A 24,871-nucleotide genomic window follows, 5' to 3' on the forward strand; every position below is an offset into this window, starting at 1 on the left:
ATACAGCCATCAAAAGATAAAACTAATAGTTTTCAATTTCTTCCCTTTTTAAAAGAATAATTCAGTTACAGCAGACTTTTGCAAAAGGGTTTATTTTGCTCACACTAAGCTGTCTTTATAATTCACACTATGGTGTGTTGGAAAATGGAAGAAATGATCTAGTTGGCAACAAATACAGTACATTTAAAACAAAATTTGAGGAAAACTCATGAATTAGAAACACTAATGCAATTGAGTTACAGTAAAATCTACTGCAACTCTAAGGAGAATGAAGTCAACGTGGGATAATAGCTCTGTTGATTTTTATTTAGGTTACAATGTGAGTGAAGTATTTTAAAAGACATTCTACCAAATAATGATAGACCCGCATCAGAGGAGGCTGTCACAGTTACAAGATTCGTCTCGGGTGAATAGACAAACTAGATTAAAATGGAATTGGAAAGAAAAAAAAGTTGTTTTAATAATTAATTTATTATGGCTTTTTGCAACATGGCAAAATATTACAGCTTAAAGCAGACATTATCTCCTCATAGAGGAGGAAAAAATCTTGCAGTCAAATTAAAATTATAGTAAACAGGTCACCTTGAACCTTAAGATCCACTTATTCAGTTTGGTAAAAGTGATTCAACAGCCTCATAAAGTCTAGAGATGGTGAATTTCTTTTTCTTCTTTTTTTCTTTTTGAGTAGCTTGATTGGCTGTGTAAACTGAAGTCATAATGAAGAATTTAAGTCCAATTACAAATATTTCCTATTAAACATAATGGACTGCAAAACAATTTGTTTAGAACTCAGAAAAACCACACCAATTATAATAAAAGTTTGCAATGTGCCTGGAATAAAAGAAAGGGAACTCTTAAGGTGTGTCGGGAAATTAAAGGAATGCAGCAAAACAATGCGTTCAGAATCTTTTTATTTATGATTTTCTTCTACCTCCTGATTATTCTTGCGGAGAACTGGTAGAAGATGAGCCTCAGTGTTAAAGATCCAGTGTTCCAGTGGAAGGAGATCATCATCAGAAAACAGCAAATAGAGATATCTGGCAAGAGAAAACCCAGGTGTATTAGGGGGCTCACATCATGTAGCAAATAGAACAAATCAATTAATTAATAAGCCTTCATTAGAGACCTCTGATGAGTCAGGCACTGTGCTAGATATTGGATCTAAGGACAAAAAATAGAATAGTGCCTGCCCTCAAAGAGTCTACATTCTATTGAAAGCCAAAAATATGTTCATACACAAGTAAATATAAAATACATACAAAATATAGACAAAGAAGCAGGAATTGAATCAATTGCACTATTAATCTTCAAATCCTCATTGTTCTCTAAGATCTCAGAAAAAAAATTAGAAGAGGGGGCAGCTAGGTGGCACAGTGGATAAAGCACGGGCCCTGGAGTCAGGAGGACCTGAGTTCAAATGCGGCCTCAGACACTTGACACTTACTAGCTGTGTGACCCTGGGCAAGTCACTTAACCCCCATTGCCCCACAAACAAAAAAACAAAACAAAAAATGACTTGCCCAGGGTCACACAGCTAGTAAGTGTCAAGTGTCTGAGGCCGCATTTGAACTCAGGTCCTCCTGACTCCAGGGCCCGTGCTTTATCCACTGTGCCACCTAGCTGCCCCCCTGGGCAAGTCACTTAACCATCGTTGCCCCCCCACACACACACACACAAAAAAAATTAGAAGAAATATCTGATTGAAGTGACATAACAATCACAGCTATCACCAACATTTTATATTCATGATGTAAGGAAATAATGAATAAAAGTCTAAAGTTAGAGGTGTTAGCAATTTCTATAAAAGACTAATCATTGCAAAGCTCCCCAAATATATAATATTGTACAGTCAAAAACCCCAAAATGACCCCTCACCCCCTGCCAAATCCTGAAAATTATACATGGTTTCCAACTATTATGCTCACATAACTAAAAACTGAATATATTAAAAAATTTGAGAGTCATGTTTTATTTTCTACAATCAATAACTTCAGATAACTGGATAAAAGCTCTGTAGAAATTACTGGATCTCATTCAGTGCCACACCAGTAAAAATTTATTGTGCAGAGCTAGAAAAAAATATAAAATTTTATCTGGAAGAACAAAAGGTCAAGAATATCAAGGAATTAGTGGGGAAAAAATATGAAGGAAGATGTTCTAGCAGTACCAGATCTCAAATTGTATTACAAAATGCTAATCATCAAAACCCTGCACTAGGTAAGAAACAGAGTGGTGAATATGTGGAATAGATTAGGTATGCAATTCGGAGTAACAAATGACTGTAGTAATCTCATGTTTGACAAATGCAAAGATCCAAGATTTTGGGACAAGAACTCATTATTTGACAAAAATTGCTGGGAAAACTGGAAAGCAGTTTGGCAGAAACTAGCTATAGATCAAGATCTCATATCATATACCAAGATAAGGTTGAAATGGTTACGTTATTTAGACATAAAGGGTGATATCATAAACAAATTAGGGGAGCATGGAGTATTTTACCTATTAGATCTATGGATAAGGGAAGAACATGACTAAATATGAGATAGAGAGCATTAAGGGGTATAACATGGATAATTTTGATTACATTAAATTAAAATGTATTTGCACAAATAAAAGCAATGTGGCCAAGACTAGAAGGAAAGCAGAACACTGGTGAAAAAAATTGTGTAGCAATGACAAAGGCCTTATTTCTCTTATATATAAAGAACTGAGTCAAATTTATAAGAATACAAGTCATTCCCCAATTGATAAATGGTCAAAGGATACACACAGGCAGTTTTCAGAAGAAGAAATCAAAGAAAATTCTCTCAATCACTATTGATTAGAGAAATACAAATTAAAACAACTCTTTGGTACTACCTCACACCCCTCAGATTGGCTAATATGAGAGAAAAGGAAAATGACAAATGTTGGAGGGAATGTCAAAAAAAAAAAACGGGACACTAATGCACTGTTAGTGTAGTTGTGAACTGATCCAACCATTTTGGAGAGCAATTTGGAAGTATGCCCAAAGAAAGGGATATAAAATTGTGCATAATCTTGGACCCAGAAATACCACTACTAGGTTTGCATCCCAAAGAGATTAAAGAAAAAGGACCTATATGTAAATATATATGTATATGTGTGTATGTGTGTATGTATGTGTGTATGTATGTATATGCATATGCACTTTTTGTAGCAGCAAATTGGAAATTGGGGGGATGCCCATCAATTGGGGAATGGCTAAACAAGTTGTTGTGTCAGAATACAATTATACTATAAGAAATGATGAGCAGGATGGTTTCAGAAAAACCTGGGAAGACTTAAATGAACTATGCAAAGTGAAGTGAGCATACCAGGAGAACATTGTGTATAGTAACAGCAATATTATATGATAATCAACTATGAATGACTGGCTATACTTAGCAATACAAGAATCCAAGACAATACTGAAGGACCTTTGATAAAAAATGATATCCACCTCCAGAGAAAGAACTGATGGAATCTGACGGCAGATCAAAGTTATTTTTCTTTCTTTCTTTTTTTTAATGTTTTCTTTCATAACATGGCTAATATGGAAATAGGGGAGCTAGGTGGTGCAGTGGATAGAATGCAGAACCGAGAGTCAGGAAGACATCTTCCTGAGTTCATATCAGACCTCAGGCACTAGCTGTGTGACCTTGGGCAAGTCACTTAAACCTGTTTGCCTCAGTTTCCTCATCTGTAAAATAGGGTTGTGAAGGAAATGGTAAGCCACTCCAGTACCTTTGCCAAGAAAACCCCAAATGGGGTCATGAAGAGTTGGACACCAATGACTCAAGAAGACAATAACATGGAAATATGTTCTGTATGACTACACATATTTAATCTATAGCAAATTGCTTGTCTTCAAGGAAGAGCTAGGGGAAGGAAGGAGAAAGAGAATTTGGGACTTAAAAAAAAATGAAAAATTCCCTTTACATGTAATAAATTTATAGAAATCTAATGCCTTCCCCCACCCCCATCAAGAAAGAATTACCTTTTAGAGAATTCATAAGTACTAGTTTATCCTAAGGAGGTATCCAAAAGATAATGGGTATGTTACTTACACCTTGCCTTTGTTTCTCAGATTTCTCCATCTTTTCTTGGGAGTTAGAGCTGATAAATGAGGAAGGAAGAGCCGCCTACTCTACTCTTTACAGACTTTTGAATTCTGCCTGTCCCTTTTTTTGGTTCCATGATACTGAATATAGCATCTCTTTCTCTCAGGGAACTAGAGATGACAGCAGGACTTTGATTAATGACTGAGTTTATTTGTCTTGCTGCAAAATAGGGCAACTGGCATTCAAATACTGTTGGTTGTAGTAAATGATTAAAGGATTACCTGACTTAAAATAAGATGGACTCCCAAATCAAGGGGCAAGATGAAAAAATGGATAATGCTCTCTGGTTAAAAAAAAAAACCACCCTGCTATTTTGTAATCTCCAGAGACCATGCCTTATCTTCCTGGGGCTGAGGTGTCCTGATTGATAAATGACCATTAAATAAATGCCTTATGGGCTAACTCAATATCTCTTCTTTGTCCACTATTTCTCTCTATGTACCTATATGTTATCTCTTATTAGACTGTAAACTCCTTGAAGTCAGGGACTGCCTCACATTTGTATCCCTAGTGCTCAGTATGGGGTCTAGGAAATAGCAGACACTGAATAAATGCTTTTGAATTGATTGATTCTTTTATTAATTCTTGGGACAAACACAAATATGGATTCCCCTACCTATTCTTCCTAGTAATATAAATCTCTTAGACAAGAACCCACAGGAATCCACACAATTTATACAAGTAAGAATAGCAGAGTATACTAATATCACCAGGGGCTGGTATCACAATCTTAAATTCCTGATCCAGCTTCAGATTATCATTCCTGAAGAGCACTAAAATAACTCTCTTATGCATTTTGAATCAGCAGAATTATGCAACTGGTATAATAATTACCAGGGTCAGCAGGATTCTGATGTTGTTCCTTATATGCTCGACTCCAATTCACCATCCTGTGGCTGAAATCTAGGGCAGTTGACTTTGGGATATTAGCCAACATTTTCCTTGTCCTTATGTACTGATTTTCTAGTTGAAGGCCCCATTTCTTTTCTTGTGGATAAGGCTATCTCAACCTCCAGGAGATGCTATTTATTTGCATTTTTGGTTTAATTTCCTACAATCAATTTTCCTGTTGGGAAAAGGATGCACCAACTGGATGGCATGAGTATTTTGGTCTATTTGTCAAGGTAAAATTTTCTTTTTAAATTACCAATTGGCATTATAGTTTGTTTCTTATTTGTTTGGTAAGCTGAAATTAATTCAGTAGAGTGCAATCATTCCTCAGTCAAATGATAGACTGTAGACATTAAGTGACTCCACCAAAGCATATATAGCATTCCTAAGAGGACTCACTTAAAATAGCCAGCTGCCTTAGTTCAGCTTTATCACAGAAGTTTATCTGGCATAGCTGAAGTTTCCATTACTTTTTATTGTTTAATTTTTGAGAATGGGGTTTGGCTTGTGTGTGTATATATACATGGACATATTGTTCTGAATCACTGAAAAGGCTTAATGTGGTCATTCTGGATGGAATTTATCATAATCTGTAGGTCTATAACCAGCCTTGACTTCATCTAGAAACTTGAAAGCTAAATTATCCTTGGTTGGATTGTTAATTACTAGGTTCCACCAAGTAGCCAATTTTGGGCTGGGTATGCTATAAAACACTAGGTTACCCATAAAAAACAAACAAAAAAACACTGGGTTACACATCCAAGATATTGATGACCAGATCTTAGCTCCAACTTAATGCAATCCTGTTTAAGTATTTATTGCCCATAATGTGCAAAACCACTGGGAACACATGAATCTGAATAAGAAATGGTCCCTGACCTCAAGAAGCTTATAATCCAGCAAAGGGATTAAGGTAGATACACAAATATAAGTAAGAATATGATAAATGCAATAAGAGACTGGGGAACAGAAATGTTATCTGGGCTCTGAGGTTTTCATAGAGGAGCTATCACTTGCATTGAGTCATAAAGACTAGAGATACTTTTAATAGGTAGCTATATAGAAGAGCACATTCCATGCCCCAGGGATAGTCTGAGCAAAGATAAGGAGGCAGGATGAATTCAGAGAATGATAAGTTTGGCTGGAATCATGAGTGCATGATGGGAAGTAGCATAAGATAATACTAGAAAATATGCTTTGAATAAGGTAATGAGTCTGGATGCTATTCAATTAATTAATTAATTACATTGAATGGTAAATTTTTTAGAATATGGGAATAAGAAAATCAGAGCTGTGCATTAGGAAGATTCTTCTGATGCTAGTTTGGAGGTAAGACATTGTAGAAAGGCTGACCCTTGAGAAGATTAATACAATAGCATGGGTGAGAGACGATGAAGATTTAAACTAGAGCATAGGCATTAGAAACAGAAAGAATGAAAGATATTCTTAGTTCAGAATTGAGGTAACTTTGAAAGTGATATGAAATAAAGGTTCTGAGGTGAGGGAAGAGATTATTTATATTCAAAGACCAAATTAAAAATATTTAAGTACCCACTGCATACAGAGCACTGTGGTAAAAAAAGTTTACATAATGCTAAAGGCTCTGCCCTCAAAGAGCTAGCAATCTAATATTATGAGTATGGATGATTGGGACAATGCTGGCATATTTGGCAAAAATAGGGAAGCTAAGGAAAAGGAAGCTATTTAGAGAAAGTGAATCTGAGGGGTCAGTAGAACTTCTAGCAGAAGATATCTAATAAGCAAATAGAAATGAAAAGTTTAGAGCTCAAGGGAAGAACCTTGGGCTAGAAATCTTATTTTTTATTTGCATAGTGCTGAGATCTGGAACCATGAAAATAGATGAGATTGAAAAAAAAGAATAGTCCACTTATATGGAGGAGGGCAGAGAACAGAACCCTTGAGGGAAGGGGGTTTGATTCTGGCATTTACGAGTCAGAAAGAGGAAAAAGATCCAGTCAAGTGGATAAAGAAGGAATAGATAGCTGGTCACTAGCAAAAATAGAGGGTACAAGAGTGGAGAATGATGAGGAATTCTGAGGTCAAAGGATATCATGAAATTGATAATGAAGTCATTAAGGATAAGACTGGGATGAAGAAGAACAAAAAGCATCAAAAAAGAATTGATGAATACTGATAGTTTGCCTTGGAGATAAGTATCTCACAGTGATAAAGTTGGGTAGTAACTTGGACTGCAAGAATACAATTGAGAAGAGGTTTCTGAGTGGCAGAATAAACTCTATGATGAACCAAAATCATACCCACTCTTCCTGGTCTATTAAGTTGGGGAGAGTGACAGGATGAATAGTTATCATCATGGTGAATTGTGAGAGATGCTATGTTCCTAAAAGAAAACCATGTTTCAGTTCATGTGAGAAGATGGATATCAAGGATGTTAGGGAGTTTATCTTTACTAGAATGGGTTTTTTAAAGGGCACAGTGGAAAGGGGTAGCAGAAGAATAGATGGAGGAGAATCAAGACTAGAGAAGGGCAGAACTTAGCTTGATAGAATTAAGAGTATAGGGAAAAAATGGCAGAGGAGTTAGGTAATATTTACACCTAAGGTAGTAATTTTGGAAGGTAGGAATTTATTTAGAGGAGCAGGAGGCTGGAAGGTAGGTTGGAGGGATAGGTTAGTGAAAGAGAAAGAGTAAAAACTAGGTAGAATTAATTAATGGAGATGCTTCTAGAATTAATGAATCCTGAGATTCCAAACAGAACAGTGGCAAGACATAATACAGGTGTAGCAGTTTCTATGTAGATTAGAGCTTCCTGGTAAATTCCCTGCGGACTACATCAATAGTAATGGGGTGGTAAGGAGGAAAGGACGGGCAGAGAAGCTCTAGTATTAACCTTCATGAACTGGATTCCCCAGATGAATTCTCTCTGGTTTCAGACTCTAGACAAGACTATCAACACATTATATCTTTTTTTTTTCCCCCGGGCAACTGGGGTTAAGTGACTTGTCCAGTGTCACACAGTTAGTGTCAAGTGTCTGAGACTGGATTTGAACTCAGGTCCTCCTGAATCCAGGGCCAGTGCTTTATCCACTGCGCCACCTAGCTGCCCCCTCACAGCTAGTAAGTGTTAAGTGTCTGAGGCCGGATTTGAACTCAGGTACTCCTGACTCCAGTGCTGGTGCTCTATCCACTGCGCCACCTAGCTGCCCCAAACACATTATATCTTTTAATAGGAATACAGAATTTTTTAAAAAAAATTTAAATTCATTTTATTAAGTTTAGAATAGTAGCCTACATTCTTAACATGAATAAAGCCTTACTACTGCAACCATACCCTGTTTTATCTTTTTTAATGATAAATAAACATCTACAAAGATGATTTGTCAAGCTACTTAATATTAATAAATTACATTAACTTTGGAATGTGTTTTACTTACTTCAGGGTCTCTGCCAGGAAGAAACTCTGCTGTACATCATCATAACTCTCTCTCTTTAGATAAACATCCCTGAGGCCAGAATAGCCTCCATCTACCCGGCAGTGTTTTTCCAGTGCCTACATTTGAAAGAGAAAAAAAAATAATCACTCAAATTTAAGCAAATGAACCTTCATTAATTTTTATTATTAGCTTGCCAGATCAAAATCTAATTATAATTCAAGTGGAATGAGAATCTATTGTCACCAAGTTTTCAGTAAGAATATAAAAATGCAAACCAAAAAAGCTAAGCTGCTTTAGAAGTTTGGCTTAAAATGTGACCATGGGTATCATCCTATGTAAGAAGCATACTCAGCCTACAAATTGAAGGAAGATTCTTATGATGTTATTTCTCAGGATTAAGAGCTCTGTCATTAGGCTGTGCGGATTCAGTTTCACTATAGGTAGGTATGTAAGACATATAGTTCTTATACAAATAAAAGATACCATACAACAGGTTCTGTAGACTTTAAAGCTTAAAGGATTGAGTGTGGTATAATAGAAAGACTGCTGCACTAGAACTCAGAAGACCTGAGTTCAAAACCTACTTCTACTATGTGTTAGTGTGACATTAAGTAATTTCATTTAAATCAAATGGGGTTGTTGAGCAATTAATTAGTTGTGTGTGAATTAGACTTGATTAGGAACTGTGAAAAGTCATCAGTTTCATTCTCTCCTCCAGTCACTGAAGTCCAGGGGCAAGTCAACTGCCCAGAATGCAGAGGGTGACCCTGGCCTTTTAAAATTAAGGTCTTTCCTAGGAGGCAACATCTATTCAATGACTAAAGGCTAGGTCAAAATTGAGACAAAGATGACCCAATTTACCATCACAAAAATATCAGTCTGGGAGGGGAAGACCTTCAGAGTTTCTAGCCAGAACAGAAAACAATTGCTATTTATACTTATTCTAAGCCATCAAAACCTAAACAATGATCTCAGAGGCTCGGCTGGGGCTATTATTGGCCATTCAACAAAAGCCAGAGATATTTGGGTTTAAAGACTAGTTAAGTAGCTCCATTTGAAACAAAATGAACCTTTTAAAAAAGCCTGTTTTTTCAGAGCTATATTTCAAGAAATCTTATATGAAAACTGTGCAGGACAAAGGTAAATTGTCCAAGCTTTGTGAAGCTTAAAGAGCTATATAAGTTAAATTACTATTAAGTCAACTAAGCCTCAGTTTCTCCACATATAAAGTGATTAATCTCCAAGTTCTACAATTACATATATACTCATTTTTCTCTCTATAGAGTTCCTTTGTTTTTTGTTTTTTTTGAGGGGGGGGCAATGGGGGGTAAGTGACTTGCCCAGGGTCACACAGCTAGTAAGTGTCAAGTGTCTGAGGCCGGATTTGAACTCAGGTACTCCTGAATCCAGGGCCAGTGCTCTATCCACTGCGCCACCTAGCTGCCCCCGTTCCTTTGTTTTTGAATTGGTCACTGTGAGGAAATGGGGAATAGTCTCCTCTCAATAAGAATATAATAGTCACCATTCAAATTACACTTCTCTGGATGGACCTATTTGAGGAAAAAGGACTCCTTCCCTTCCTCTCCCCTCTCTGGCAAACAAAATCACATGGTTCAGGGAGGCCCTGAGCTGGTCTCAATTAGGTCTGCTCCTGAGCTATGTCCATATAAGGGAGGATTGAAGAATTGTCCCTGTATCATTGCCCCCATTGGCTAAGAACCCAAAGATAAATTATGGAAATTAGGGTTAGGAATACTTCGTTCTGGTTAGCTAGTTTTTGCATGTAGATTGTAACCCTTGAGTAATCGGACCAGTGATGAAAAAGGGGAGGGTCCATTTGCGTTAGGGACTAGGGTTTAAAACAGGGCCTGCAAGCCCCCATTCTTTGCACCCACCAGCTGCAAACTGGGTTGCCCATTCTCATGAGAATGACAATAAATAAACTTTTGATATATCACTGCCACTGAGTTCCAGAGAATTATTGAGCAGGAGTTGTTTTCCTTATAGTCACTCTATTATAATAAATCTTCTAATTTGTGACAACGCTTTAATCGTTACTAATCTTGACCACTAGCTATAACTCTGCTCATCTACATAGGCCAGTCAACAGTGTGGGAGCAGAATGGTGATAGTAAATGAGATATTAAAAGCTTCATCTCTATAAACATAAAGAATCTATGCTCCCACAAATATCTAAATTAGCAGCATCCATTAGATGAACTTATAAAAAGCTGTAACATTGCAAATCATAAACAGGAAAAGCTGACTGACAAATAGCTTAAACATCTTACACCAATAAATAGAAAGTGCCCTTTGCAAAACAGTCATGATTTTCCAATTTAATACTTAATTTTAGGGATGTGAACTACACTTGTGATTTCCTGGTTGAGGGAATTTTCTACCAGTTTAGGTTGGCATTTTTTTGGTGTGTGCAAAATAGTCTTAGAGAAGGACACAGAGCACTAAGAGATTAAGGAACTTGCCCAGAGTCACATAAACAGAGGCAGGAATTGAACCCAGGTCTTCTTGGCTTTGAGGCTAAGCAGAGAGTACACTATGCCACTCTACTTCTCAATGTAATTTTAGGATAATTTATAATTATTTTCTGGATCCTTTTTTCTGAGATCATCTACAGATGATATCTATATTCTTAATAATAACTATCATTTATATAGCATTTACTGTGTGCTGCACTGTGCTAAGCACTCTATAATTATTATCTTGTGATCCTTAAAATAAGAATGGGAGGTAGGTGATAGGATAATTCCTACTTTGCAGATGAGGAAGTTGGGACAAACAGATTAAGAAGACTTGCCTATGGGCACATTACTAGTACATGTCTGAGGTTGGATTTGAACATTATTATCTATTATTATTATTATTATTATTATTATTATTATTATTATTATTATTATTAGACAATGGGTAAGCAAGCCATACTCAGGGTAGACCAGAGAGTAGGCCAGTATCCAGAAAAAAGGACTTCAATTTCTGACCAGTTTCTGGAACAATGCTTGCTATTGTGGGCAGAACTGAAGGAAGTAAAGGTTTTACTGCACAGTTCAATGAGCATTATAGTCCTGTGCTCATTACTCAATAGTGATTGCAGTTGAACCCATTGATACTTAAAGGAGGGAGGTATAGAATGAGGGGTGGAGATGTAGCAGCATATTGGAATGACCAAATTGCCCACTACCTAGAGAGAGACATTAATGTCAGAACTGTTTGGTTATAAAGAATATTCTGGAAACAGGAGTTTGGAGAATATGAAATTTGGGTGTGAGACTAAAACTCACTAAGCTTTCTACCAGTCACTTTGCTTTGTCTGGTAACTATGTTTTTCTCCCCTCATATTTCCTTGGCTAGTTAAACAGATGTGTTTATATTTATACAAGTGACTTTTAAGCTTGGAATCCAGCATATCATCTTAATTTTACAGTTGAATAAAACATTTTCACTGTACATAGACTGTGACATCAGTAATCTGGTTTTAATTCTTAAAACATGGCAGAAGGACAACACTAAAACATCAATCCTTTCAACAAGGAGGCAGAAAACTTAAAAATCGTTAAAAAAATTAAAAGTGTATTTTGTTTGGATGGCGATAGTCAAATTATGCTCATTTTTCAATTTGTTCAAAAACCTATCTTTTATTTCAGATGTGCATGTCCAATCTAATGAAAACAAGGAATCTATAGAGCTAGTTATAAGGAGAATAAAAAAGTCCTAATACTGAAGATGATTTGTTTGGAGAAAACTGTCCAAGGGAAGAAAGGGTGTCATACAACTGCCAGATATAGTTGCCAAACACAAGGTATTTTTCTTTCTTTCTTTCTTTCTTTTTTTTTTCTTAGTGAGGCAGTTGGGGTTAAGTGACTTGCCCAGGGTCACATAGCTAGTAAGTGTTAAGTATCTGAGGCTGGATTTGAACTCAGGTCCTTCTGAATCCAGGGCCAGTGCTCTATCCACTGCGACACCTAGCTGCCCCAAAGTATTTTTTTTTAAACTAAGAGTGAAATTCCCATCTTAAAAGATCCTGATGATATTGATTTCCAAGAAACATAAGATAACTAGAAATTCTTATTTGAGTTACCCAGTACCCTACCCAGTGAAGAAATCAGAGAACCTGAAGGGTAGAGAAACAGGGAAGCAAGGGCTCCATTTGGAAAGAGCGTGGGATTTGAAGTTGTAGGACCTGGCTTCAAATCTCTGTTCTGACACTAGCTGTAGGATCTTGGACAAGTGACTTCACTTTTCCGTGCCTCACTTCTTTCATCTGTAAAACAAGGGGATTGGACTAGATGACTTCTTAGGCGCCTTCTGGATCTTAATCTCTTAATTTATCAGTCTAGGCATTCTTTCATACACTAATGCTAAAGGAGAGAGGAAAAATACCATCAGACCCCTTGGAGAATGAGATTTATCACTTTAAAGGGAATCTGTACATCACTGAGGAAGATGCCTCAGGTTTAATGATTTCCTTCTTGAAAATCCTTGGGTGAATTTAAGCCACAACTTCTATTCCTATAAAAACCTAAGATTTAGGAGCCTATCAGGCCCACATCAGTCTGAGTGTCCAAGATCTAAAAGCAGATGTGGGGGAATAACTGGGGGCATAATCTGAAGAAATCAATACTTAGGTGTTGCTCTTAACTTTGGGAACAATATGCCTTCCTCCTCAAGATAAGCTGATCACTTGAAATCTCATAACCATGAAGAATGATTCAGATTTGGATATCTATACCTTCTCAATTTACCCTCAGTTGCCTCTCCCCTTTGGAGGGAAGAGCACTAAAATCTCCTCAAAGTTTTCCTTTATAAAGAACTCACAACCTTCCTGGTAACTCCATTTTCTATCAGCAATGCTTTTGGGCTTGCTTTGACTCCATAGACAACATAGCCCATGGTGGACCACCCTATTCCCATCTTAGTTTTCAGTTTCCTTTTGGGTGTTGTCCATCCCCATTAGACTGTATGCTGAGGGCAGGACTGTCTCTTTTTCTTATTTCTATCCCAAGTGCTTAGGACAGTGGCTGGATCATAGTAAGTGTTTATTAAGTAGTTATTTAATTTTTTTAAAGGGTGGGGAGAAAGAGCACAGAAGGAATATGTCTAATAAGGGTTAAATAATTTAAAAATCCATTATTTGTTAGGGGGAGGGGGAGAGAAGGACAAGAGCTATTCGAAGTTCCCTGAGAAAAAGGCAGAAGAGTTAGAGTGGAGAGTTGGGCCTGGGACAGTTATTCAGTTGTCAATAGCCCCAGGTCATACCTGTCATCTCAACCAAGCCTATGAGAATTGAGAAGAGAGAGGGCACCTTGGGTGCAGGGTAAGAAATAAGGACCAAAAGTCAATCTAGGAGACCTTCTAAAAGGGCAGCTTGAGTAGGTTAGGGGGACATGAACAGGAAGGCTTGGCTTAATTATTCTGGGTAAGGACCTAAATACCAGATGGTAGATGAAGCAACTAAGTGTGAAAGGCAGGGCATTAATATAATATAATTAATATAATGGGTACATCATAAGTGTTTAAGAAATCTGTCCTAGGCAATCTAATAAGGAATAGAGAGGAAAGAAGAATTTTTAGGGCTGGGTTTAATGAGATCTTTGGTGCAGCTAGGTGGCTCAATGGATAGAGCAGCAGGCCTGGAGTCAAGATGACCTGAGTTCAAATCTGCCCTCAGATACTTACTATAGCTGTGTGACCCTGGGCAGGTTACTTGACCCTGTTTGCCTCAGTTTCCTCATCTGTCAAATGAGCTGGGGAAGGAAATGGCAAACTACTTCAGTATATTTGCCAAGAAAACCCCAAATGGGGGCAGCTAGGTGGTGCAGTGGATAAAGCACTAGCCCTGGATTCAGGAGGACCTGAGTTCAAATCCGGCCTCAGACACTTAACACTTACTGGCTGTGTGACCCTGGGCAAGTCACTTAACCCCAATTGCCCTGCAAAAAAAAAAAAAAAAAAAAAGAAGAAAACCCCAAATGGGATCACAAAGAATTGGAAATGATGGAAATAACTGAATGACACTGGGATCTTTAAGAGGGAGGTTGGAGACCTGAAGCACAGATTAAGAAAGCTTGGGAGATAGGGGCAGCTAGGTGGCGCAGTGGATAAAGCACTGGCCTTGGATTCAGGAGGACCTGAGTTCAAATCCAGCCTCAGACACTTGACACTTACTAGCTGTGTGACCCTGGGCAAGTCACTTAACCCTCATTGCCTCGCCAAAAAAAAAAAAAAAAAAAAAAGAAAGCTTGGGAGACCAAATGAGGAAGGTTTTGTTTTGTTTTTTTTTTTTTTTTAAATTTAGGGAGTCATAGGAAAAGGCATTATTTCCTTTGATCCATGACCAGAGAACAAACCAGGTCATTAGGTTTAAAACCCCTCCAGAAAGGTAGAAGTAGAACATTTGCACTGGCCTGGCTTCTTACCCCCAGGAATTCAGGGTTGGGGGAAGAAGATTCAGGAAGGCTAAAACAGTTTATTAAATAAATTCCCTAGCTAGAAGAGTAAGAACTCAGATACATAATAGAATGGGATCAATCTAGAAAGAAGATGAGAGCTAAAAGAGCAGATATAGCTCTCTGTAGTTGGCATTTAGGACTTGGGTTAACTCATAAAGCAGCTATAACTTGTAAACCTTTTAAAATTTATTAAAAACTTCTCCCCTTTATACTTCATGCACAACACTACTAATAGCTCACAATTATATAATAGTTGAAGGTTTGTACATTTGTTACCTCATTTGATTCTTACAATTTTGTAAGGTAGGTACTATACTTATCTCCATTTTACAGATAAAGAACCTGAGCTGAAAGAAGCCCAAATCTTAGGCCAAATTTGAACTCAGGTCTTCCCTGATTCTAAATTCAGCTCTCTATCCCCATGCCACCTAGCTTCTTAGTAGCAAATGCTTTGAAAAACAAAAACCCCAATAATCTCATAAATTTCAGAAAGTTTACCTAATAGTGAGCCTTGTGTAGATGGTGGCAGCAAAAATCAACAGATAAGGAAAAAAAAATAGGCCTCATATGGGGGTCTTGGACACTATACAGATTAAAAAAAAATTTGCATTTTTTCATGTGCATGAAATACCTAGTAGTACTTGATCTACAGATTAACCAAAGTATAAATAATGTAGAGGAGAAGTGTTAAGCACGTGGCTTACAATATTCCCAACTGTGGTTCAAACAAGATTTAAACATAATTGGGATATATTTAACAAAATAAATTGAGGTACAATAAAACATAGATGTTAATATATCGTTTTCTAAATCAATATGCAGCCTTCAGAGATATTTACATATAATTTAGTGGTCCCATGTTTCTATTTGAGTTTGACACCATTGGTGTTGAGATTTTAAAGTGGCATTGGGGGAAAAAGTGGGTAAGGCACCAGGTAAGATCCTTAAAGTTTCTTGGTATTTCCTAACATGTTTATGTTTTAAAAACAAAAATATACAACCTGGGAAAACCTGCAAGAACTGAAACACAGTGAAAATAGAACCATGAGAACAATACATAATGACTACATAACGTAGGTAAGTAGAGATAATGATGCAAAAAAGAAAAGAAAAGAAAAAAGTCTGTCAACTAAACATTTTTTAAAAATTCTCAGAAGAGTCATAGGCAAACAGGCCAGTGTTGGTATTATCATGCTAAACGTAACATATATTCAAAAACAACAACAAAAGCAATTCATGGTTTACTATGCAAGCCTCTTTGTGTTCACTGTATATGGGAATATTCATGTCTGCCAAATCCAGAACAAAATAATTACAAAACACAATATAAATATACAGAAATTAAAATGAAGACAGTACCTCTACAGCTTCCCAGGCCCATTTTCTGTACTTTGGATCATGGGTTAATCTCCACATATACATATAAGTCTCAACGACTTCAGGTCTTAAGATGTAGTATTTTTCACTCTGTCTTGTAGCAATGGCTTCCACACCACCATCGAATCTGAAAGCTTCTGGTCCCAGTTTCACTGCTAAAGAACATAGATGAAAACAATAATGGGTAGTACATTGGATTTTAGTTTTACAACTTAAATAATCCCGGAGATTTTCTTGGCTATAATCAAGAAAAAGACAGTAAATTGAGAACTCTGAAACTACTCAGGCATATACAAAGCCATTCAATATTTAATATTGACTACATGACCTAGGTGAAGTTAGTCATAAGTGTATTTTAGAAAATGGCAAAAAAACCTCACAAACCCTAAACCCAATTCACTTTCCACACATTCATTCATCAAATATTTATTGAGTGTCTACTTTCTGTATGCAAAATACCGTGCAGTATTGAATCCTAGCTAGCTCAACATCAGATCGGAGGCTGAGAATTCTAACCAACTGTGACCAAAGCAAATTATTTCTTTTGTCTGTATTTCAATTCCTTGTATCTAAAAAGAAGATAGTACTAATGACCAAGAAAAGGCTGCTTGGAACTTGCAATCAGAAAACCTGAATTTGAGTCCAAGTTTTGTCATCTACCAACATGTGGCTATGGGCACAAAGCACTTAACCTCCTGAAGCCTCAGTTAACTCACCTGCAAAATAAGTTTAATAATACTTGTATTCCCCCCATGGGATTGTTGTGAGGAATGTGCTTTGTAAACTGTAAAAGCATGATATGAAAGTGATTTTATGGAGATGAATAGAAGATTGCAACATTTATTAACCTAGTATCAAATGTGACAGACAATAGTTCTTAATGTTAAAACTTAAAAGGTGGGAAAGTATTATAATTAACTATTCAGTTAACTATCTTTTGTTGTTGTTATTGTTTTTGTGGGGCAATGAGGATTAAGTGACTTGCCCAGGGTCACACAGCTAGTAAGTGTCAAGTGTCTGAGGCTGCATTTGAACTCAGGTCCTCCCAAATCCAGGGCTAGTGCTTTATTCACTGCGCCACCTAGCTGCCTTACAGTTATCTATCTTTTATGCTTAATGGGGTTGACATTTAAGTATAACTTAGAACCTCCAGTGAAGTCCTCTTCTGATGCTGTGTTTGGAGGAGAACCAGGTTGTTCTCAAAGGCTGTTACACTCTTTCAGTGAAAAAAAAAAAAAAAAGTATGACCAGGTCCAAAGCTACACTAGAAAGGTTTTCAGTTCCAGTACATCTGTTGCTCAAGGATCAAAAGAGCTAAATTCAGAGAAGTTCATTACCTAGAGCTTACCCTTCAAATAACTTCTCCATCAGAACAGTGCACAAAGATTGCCGACTAAGGCAGAATGGGGTTTTGATCAACATCAATGGAGGGAGTGAGTGAGCACATAGAACTAAGAAATCAAAGGTCTTTGAAGCTCTGAAGTGTGAATTAAAGTGCTTAAAAGGTCTGTTAGTATACTTAAAACCAGCAATGAAACAGTTAACTTTTCTTATAATTAAACAAAGCAACATAAGAGGAATTCAAAGAAAGAGAAACGTGGTACTTACCAGTGCGATTATAGGATTCATAACATGTGCGGGCGATTTCAGCACCAAGTTCAATGTGATGCTGTGTTAGTTCTGGAGAAGCACAAGATGCACCAAGGGCAAACATGCCTCCAGCAAAACAAGTCAGGTGACCCATTTTGTGTTCTAAAAGGCCACCTTTCCACTCTGCAATGTAGGTCAGACCACCACTGGATTTCCGGATTAAATGAGTCTCAATGGCCTAAGAATGAGATTTCATTTTAAAGTTGTGTATCTTTGCCCACTTTCCCAGCTTAATATGTATTTTATATATTGAAAAAACAACAACTTGGGATTCAAAAAAGTACCAAGTGGTTGTTTTTGACCTCTGTGATTTCTTGGATTTCAATGCAGCTATGGTATCTTATTTAGTCAGCAACCCATCATAGGAAGTAGTCTGAGGAACACAAAAACTGACATGTCTGTGACACTATAGCTAGTTTAAGAGTCAAAAATCAGGATTTGAACTTGGGTTTTCCTGACTATGTACCTAGTCTATTCACAACATCAAACTATTTCTGTAAATACTAACTAAAGAATTTAAAAAACATGATCTGAAATTTTATATTGCTAGTTTACTTTGTTTCCAATAAGAAGGCTGGCCAGAATATGATGAGAATATAGCCAAAGCTATGAGTTCAATTCTAGTTAATTTTGCTGTTCTTCAGCTACAGATTGGTTCCATTCCTGAGGTGATATGATTTCAATAGCTTTCCAAGAACCATTGACCATAGAGACAACAGGGAGGTGAGGGTGGGGGAGAGATGGGACCTATGAAGAATATTGATGGAGTAGGATACATCCATCCCCACAGATAGAAAAAAAAAAAGAAACAACAACACTCAATGCATAGGTCTTACTAGGTCAGTAGCATCTTCTTTGTATGTGAAATAAAGTATTATATCATTACAATGAGAAAAAAATGGGATGTTTCCATGTTTAGTTCTAACATGTAACCATGGTTTTATAACATTTGAGTTAAACTGCCATAGCAGGCATTGCTCCTATAGACTATAAGCTTTTCAAGGGCAGGAACTGCTTCTTTTTGTCTTATATTTCTAATGCCTAGCATAATGATTGGCATATAGTATACAGACACTTAAATGCCTTTTGAGTGATGGACTGATTTATCTATTCATTTACTTGCCAATTAATTAACCAATTAATTGATTTATTCTGAACTTGACAAACACCAAAAATTTTTTGAATATCCATATACAAAGAACAGAAAGAGCATTATGTATGAGTCAATAAACATCTATTAAATGCCTGTTTCATGCCAGACACTATGCTAAGCTCTGAGGATACAAAGACTCAAAAGACAGCCCCTTGCTCTTGAGAAGATTAAAATCTAATGGGGGAGACAGCAAGCAAACAAAAATGTACAAACAAGCTATATATGGAATAAATAGGAAGAAAATAAGAAATGGAAAGACTTCCTGTAGAAGATGGGATTTTAGTTGGGACTTACAGGAAGCCAGGAAAACCAATAGGTAGAGATAAAGAGAGGTAGCATTCCAGGCATGGGGGACCTGAATCTTATTATGTATGGTTTTACATAAATACTTAAGTATGCAGAAAATAGACACAGGTACTTTTGGAAGAGAAGAAATTAGCTTTGGGAGGTTCAGGAAAGACATCATGTAGGGGGTGACACCTGGGTTGGGCTGGGCTTTCTAAGAGGTGGAGGTGGGGAGGAAGTAAATTCCAGTTATGGGGAGGGGAGAGGAGCAGCCACTGAAGTCATGGAAATGGGAGATGAATGTTCGACATGTGAGGAACAGCAAGAAGGCCATCTTGGCTACAATGCAGAGTGTGTGAAGGGGTGTATATTGCATATTAAACCTGGGGAGGTTGGAGTTAGGTTGCCAAGGCCTTTAAATGGCAGGATCTTTTATCTGACATAAATTAATAGGCAGTAATTCCCATGTCTAGAAAATACCTCCTCACTTCTGTCTTTCATAATTATTATATTCCATTAAGTCTCAGCTCAAAAGCCTCCTTTCCATGATCCCTGTTGCTTCCTCCCCGCCATCAATTTGCTATTGTTCTCTTTTCAAATTACTTTGTATTTATTTTTATCACATAATTCCTTGTATTTAGTTTTCATATTGTATCACCATAATAGAATGTAAGATTCTTGAAGACAAGGGCTGTTTGTTTTTGTCTCTGTATCCCTACCCCATGGTAAACTTCCTTGAAAAGAAGATCAATGATTTAGAGCTGGGCTGGATTACAGAAGTCATCTAGCCCAACCCCTTCCTTTTATAGAGAAGGATAATGAAGTCTGAAGAGACTGAGTGACCTGCCTAAGGTCATACTGGTAATGGGTAAGTATTCAAATTCAGGGCTTTTCACACTTACATTTCATAGTACTTTTTGTGTATTTAATTGAAATAGCGCCTTAGAGAGGGCAGCTAGGTGGCGCAGTGGATAAAGCACCAGCCCTGGATTCAGGAAGACCTGAGTTCAAATCTGGCCTTAGACACTTGACACTAGCTGCGTGACCCTGGGCAAGTCACTTAACCCTCATTGCCCCACAAAAAAAAAAATGGAAATGGAAATAGAGCCTTAGAGACAGAAAAAGAAAGAATCCTTGTTTTCAAGGAAGGCAAAATATTGTATATAAGAAAAAAAGATACATACATGTATAGACACACACATATATACATATATACTCATACATACATGTGTCTAAACATGCATGCATGTATATATGTAACAAGCAAAGTGCTATGAAAGTCAAAAGGGAGAGGGGAAACACATCAGAAGGGTGGGGTGAGAGGTAATTAGGAAAGATTTCACAGTGTAGGGGAGATTAGAGCTGGGCCTTAAGAAGGGGTAAGAAATGGAAAAGCCAAGATTGGGGTGAGGGTTGGAGAGATGACATCAGAGATGTTTGGAAGAGCATGAGGAAAAGGTCCAGAGGCAGGAGTGTATGGAGTTGTGCTTCCTGAGTTTGCATATGGTTAGAAATAGAGAATAATGTAATATAAGGGTAAAAAAGTAGGGTGAAAATAAGGCTAAGAAGTGTGAAAATTATTTGGTAAACAGTGGGGAGCCACTGAAATGGATGGCCATGATCAGAGCTATGAGTTAGGGAAGGTAGTCTGGAGGCAGGACTTTGCCCATAGTAATTGAGTAATTAATACTTTTTTAAAAAGTGTGAGTTGAGGGGGGAAGCTAGGTGGCGCAGTAGATAAAGCACTGGCCCTGGATTCAGGAGGACCTGAGTTCAAATTCGGCCTTAGACACTTGACACTTAACTAGCTGTGTGACCTTGGGCAACTCACTTAACCTGCTTTGCCCCACCAAAAAACAAACCAAAAAAGGGGGCGAGTTGAATTTTTAGTTTGGAGCAATCAATCAATAAATGCTTATAAAAGGCCTACTATGTTCCAAATATTGTGCTGGGCTCTGGCAATACAGACCCCAAAACAAAATAGTCTTGGCTCTCTAGTAAATTACATTTAATCAGAGGAGCCAACATGAACATCAGAAATATATACAATGTAATTTGGAGGCAGAGGCATTTAGAGGAGAGGATCAGGAAATGCTTCATGTAGGAGATGGCGTTTGAGTTGAGCTTTGAAAGGAATCAGGGATTTTAAGAGGTGGGAGGGTTTCCAGGCTTGCGTAGAGGTATGGAAAGAGAAGATGGAATGTTTTCTATAAAGGTGAAAAAGGCTGTTTATTATGTATCCCTGGGTCAGTCTTCTTCATGCTACACATAAGTTCATTAAAATGGAATTGAGTTCATAATCAAGTATGTAAGACACATACATAGTAAGCTTATTCTATATTTCTTATTCCCGGACATTTTTATGTATTCCAAATCATAACTAAAATCAAAATGGCAGTGACTGAATGAACAATGCTTATGCTCATGAACTGTGGTTACTCTAATTTTATAGTGGGCTTAGTATTACATTAATATTTCATACTCTCTTGATATAATGGAACATCTTAGCTGTTTACACTGCTCACAGCACAAACTGCAATAAAGTCCTTCAAGCAGAGACTTGTTCATCATCCAAGAAATTATTCTTTCTACATAGCAACAGTGATCACTTGAGCATGGATAGAGAAGCATCCTTGCCCTGTGATGGGAGCCTCAGTAAAGTCCTGTATTATTTCTAGCATGATTCTGATCAAGTTACCAGGTCCCAAATCACATGACACTGTAACCAGTTTCATGACTGAATAGCTTTGTGTGGCCATAATTTGAATTATTCTGGTCATCATTTCATGAAGGTGATTCTGAATTCTCCAAGGATAAGGCAGAAGAACATAAGCTGTGGTTTTAACCAGGTTCACCTAGCTGAAAACAGTCTGGTGACAGACTATGTTGCCTGAGGACCAGTTTAGCTAAATTTGGAAAAGCTCATCACTATTAGGTTGGCTAATAGATGGTTATTATTATTTTTTTGGGGGGGGGAGGGGGGAAGGGAGAATGGCAACATATGTAACAGGTAAAAATACAAAATGGCCCTTGGTCTTGGGTGCTTCCCTCCCACTTGGGCAAGAGGGTAGGGAAACAGTAGAAAATAGGGGTTATATCCATGAATAAAATAAATTCCCAAAGAGAGACAAATAGTCATGAGTGACTCCTTGGACACATTCTGCATAAAAACTATATGGCATTTAGTTCAAATAAAAAGATACCAAATATTTTGTGAGAGCACAGTCTTCTCTCCAGGGCAAAGGTTTTTAAACCAAGGGTCCCCATGTGTTTTAGAATGGGAAAAAAAAAAATCCTTTTTATCAAGTATATATATCTTGGGTGTACATAACTGTGAGCTTCTTGATGGTGGGGACTATTTTTACCTTTATTTATATCCCCAGTGCTTACTTAGCACAGTGTCTTGAATATCATAGATGCTTGCTTTATCAAGCAAGTTAGAGACTGACTTCACTAACCTTTGGTTTTTCTTTTGAATCCTGTATATTTTGTTTTATGCATTTAAAACATTAGTCTGTGAATGGATCCATAAGCTTCAGACCCCCAAAGGGGTCCATGACACACAAAAAAGGCTAAAAACCCTGCTTTAGGATAAAACACAAACTCTTCTTTTTAACCATTAAATTCTTTTCCAATATGCCTCCAGGATATCTTTTCAGGAATAAATGATCAATTTAATGATTAAGCACCTATCATGTGTCTATGCAAACATCCCCCTTCATGCACACTATGTTTCAATCTTGCTGATCCTATCTTTACATCTTAAAATCACCAGCTTCCTTCTTCTTCTTCTTCTTTTTTTTTTTTGGGTGGGGCAATGAGGCTTAAGTGACTTGCCCAGGGTCACACAGCTAGTAAGTGTCAAGTGTCTGAGGATGGATTTGAATTCAGGTCCTCCTGAATCCAGGGCTGGTGCTTTATCCACTGTGCCACCTAGCTGTCCCCACCAGCTTCCTTCTAAGTTTTGGCTCAAGTGCTACCTTCTACATGGGATTTCCCAATCTTACCAGTTATTAAAATCCGCCCTCCAATCCTACATTACTTTTGATTTAATCTGTATATAATTTAGATTTATGTGTACAAATCATTTCTCCCCAATAGAACGAAAGCTTCTCAAGGGTGGTGTATTTTTTTTCATCTTTGTACCACTTAGTGCCTAGCGCAGCACTCCACACATAAATACTTCATAAATTATCATTGAATGAATGAATGTCACATTTTAAAATTTCTAAATGTAATGACTAAGAACTACAAGTTGTATGTGCTTTCTTTCTGAAGCACCATTCACTGAATGTTTTCATTAGCTGACACAGAGCCACATCAGGCTGATAATGCCAGTGAGGTGGATAGGGAGGACAGCAATCAGAAGACACTAAGTTTAAAGAGGCAAGAAATGTATTTAAATTTAAATGTATTTAAAAATACAGTCATGGGACCAAGTGATTGCCAAATTTCATTTTGAAACTGAGGCTAGTAAAATGCTGAGAAACCTGATCCAACTAGGTTTTCCCTACACTTGTACTCTGAAAACCAGAAAGCTCTGAATATACGTCCCCTAAGGCTAACTCTTTCTATTAAAAGTTTGTGCCCACCAGAATTTTAAGTGTATGTCATCTTGACAATGACCATTGTATACTGTAAGTGCAACTTGATACCACTTCTATTAAGACAATTGCTGCTTCTCAAAACTATGAGCTTAATTATTATAGTTTTGCTTCCTAAATAGAGCATATAATGGATTTAGAACTTGTTTTAACTGTTAAGAGAAACAGGAAACACTTTTGTGTGATTTCTTCATGAGTTTTTCCTGTCAATGAGTTCTCTAAAAGGAATGAATTATAAACTATGGCGTACGCCAATTCTGGTTATTTGGAACAAACTTTCCCCTAAGAGAACATTTCAAAGCTGTCAGGTGCCTTTCTTGGAACATCAAATTAACTCAATTTAGAATATTCAAAGAGAATACTACCAGAATAATTAGAATGTGGCACAAAGGAAATCCCAGGAATTGGCAATAAGTGAGATTTCTGTATCAATGGTTCCCAAACGTAATTCACTAACAATAATGCCTTTACTTCATAAGGTATGATGGGTTATCTCTTTCTTTCTTTACCAGTGTCTAATGGACCAACACCATTCTACAAAGAAAGGTTCTAGATAATAACCTGGGGTCTGTCAACTTAAATGGGAAAAATTTTACATTCTCTTTTTTATACTAAGCTCTAAACTGAAATTTGTCATTTCTTTTCAATTACTTAAAAAGGTTATTTTGAGAAGACACCCATGACACACAAAGATTATAGACCGCTTTTCTAGGTTAAAATCTTGGCATCTTAAAAAAGTTTAATGAAGAGAAGGACAAGGACAATCCTCGTGGTCATTTAGCTGGATTCTGCATGCATCAGGCCTTTGATAAATCTTTTGAATGAATTCTTGTGGTACAGATTCTAACTCTAGTCCCACAAACTCAAAGTTGTACTTGGACCAAAAAGTTGCTTGTCTCTTGTTAATCTA

The 24,871-nt window shown here is 37.2% G+C and overlaps 1 protein-coding gene across 2 annotated transcripts in view; it reads right to left on the reverse strand.

Annotated features, from left to right (window-relative positions):
• Positions 1–287: 287 nt before the first annotated feature.
• Positions 288–24,871, reverse strand: part of MAN1A1 (mannosidase alpha class 1A member 1) — a 177,860-nt gene continuing 153,276 nt past the window's right edge. For both annotated transcript variants that reach the window (XM_044001208.1, XM_044001209.1), the window contains 4 exons: positions 17,878–18,097; positions 16,252–16,424; positions 8,429–8,544; positions 288–1,037 (listed from right to left, as the gene is read on the reverse strand). In XM_044001208.1, coding sequence (XP_043857143.1) covers positions 911–1,037; positions 8,429–8,544; positions 16,252–16,424; positions 17,878–18,097 — 636 coding nt within the window. In that variant the 3' untranslated portion in view covers positions 288–910. The remainder of the gene's footprint in view (positions 1,038–8,428; positions 8,545–16,251; positions 16,425–17,877; positions 18,098–24,871) is intronic.

Source organism: Dromiciops gliroides, chromosome 4 (genome assembly GCF_019393635.1).
Source record: "Dromiciops gliroides isolate mDroGli1 chromosome 4, mDroGli1.pri, whole genome shotgun sequence".
NCBI lineage: Eukaryota > Metazoa > Chordata > Mammalia > Microbiotheria > Microbiotheriidae > Dromiciops > Dromiciops gliroides.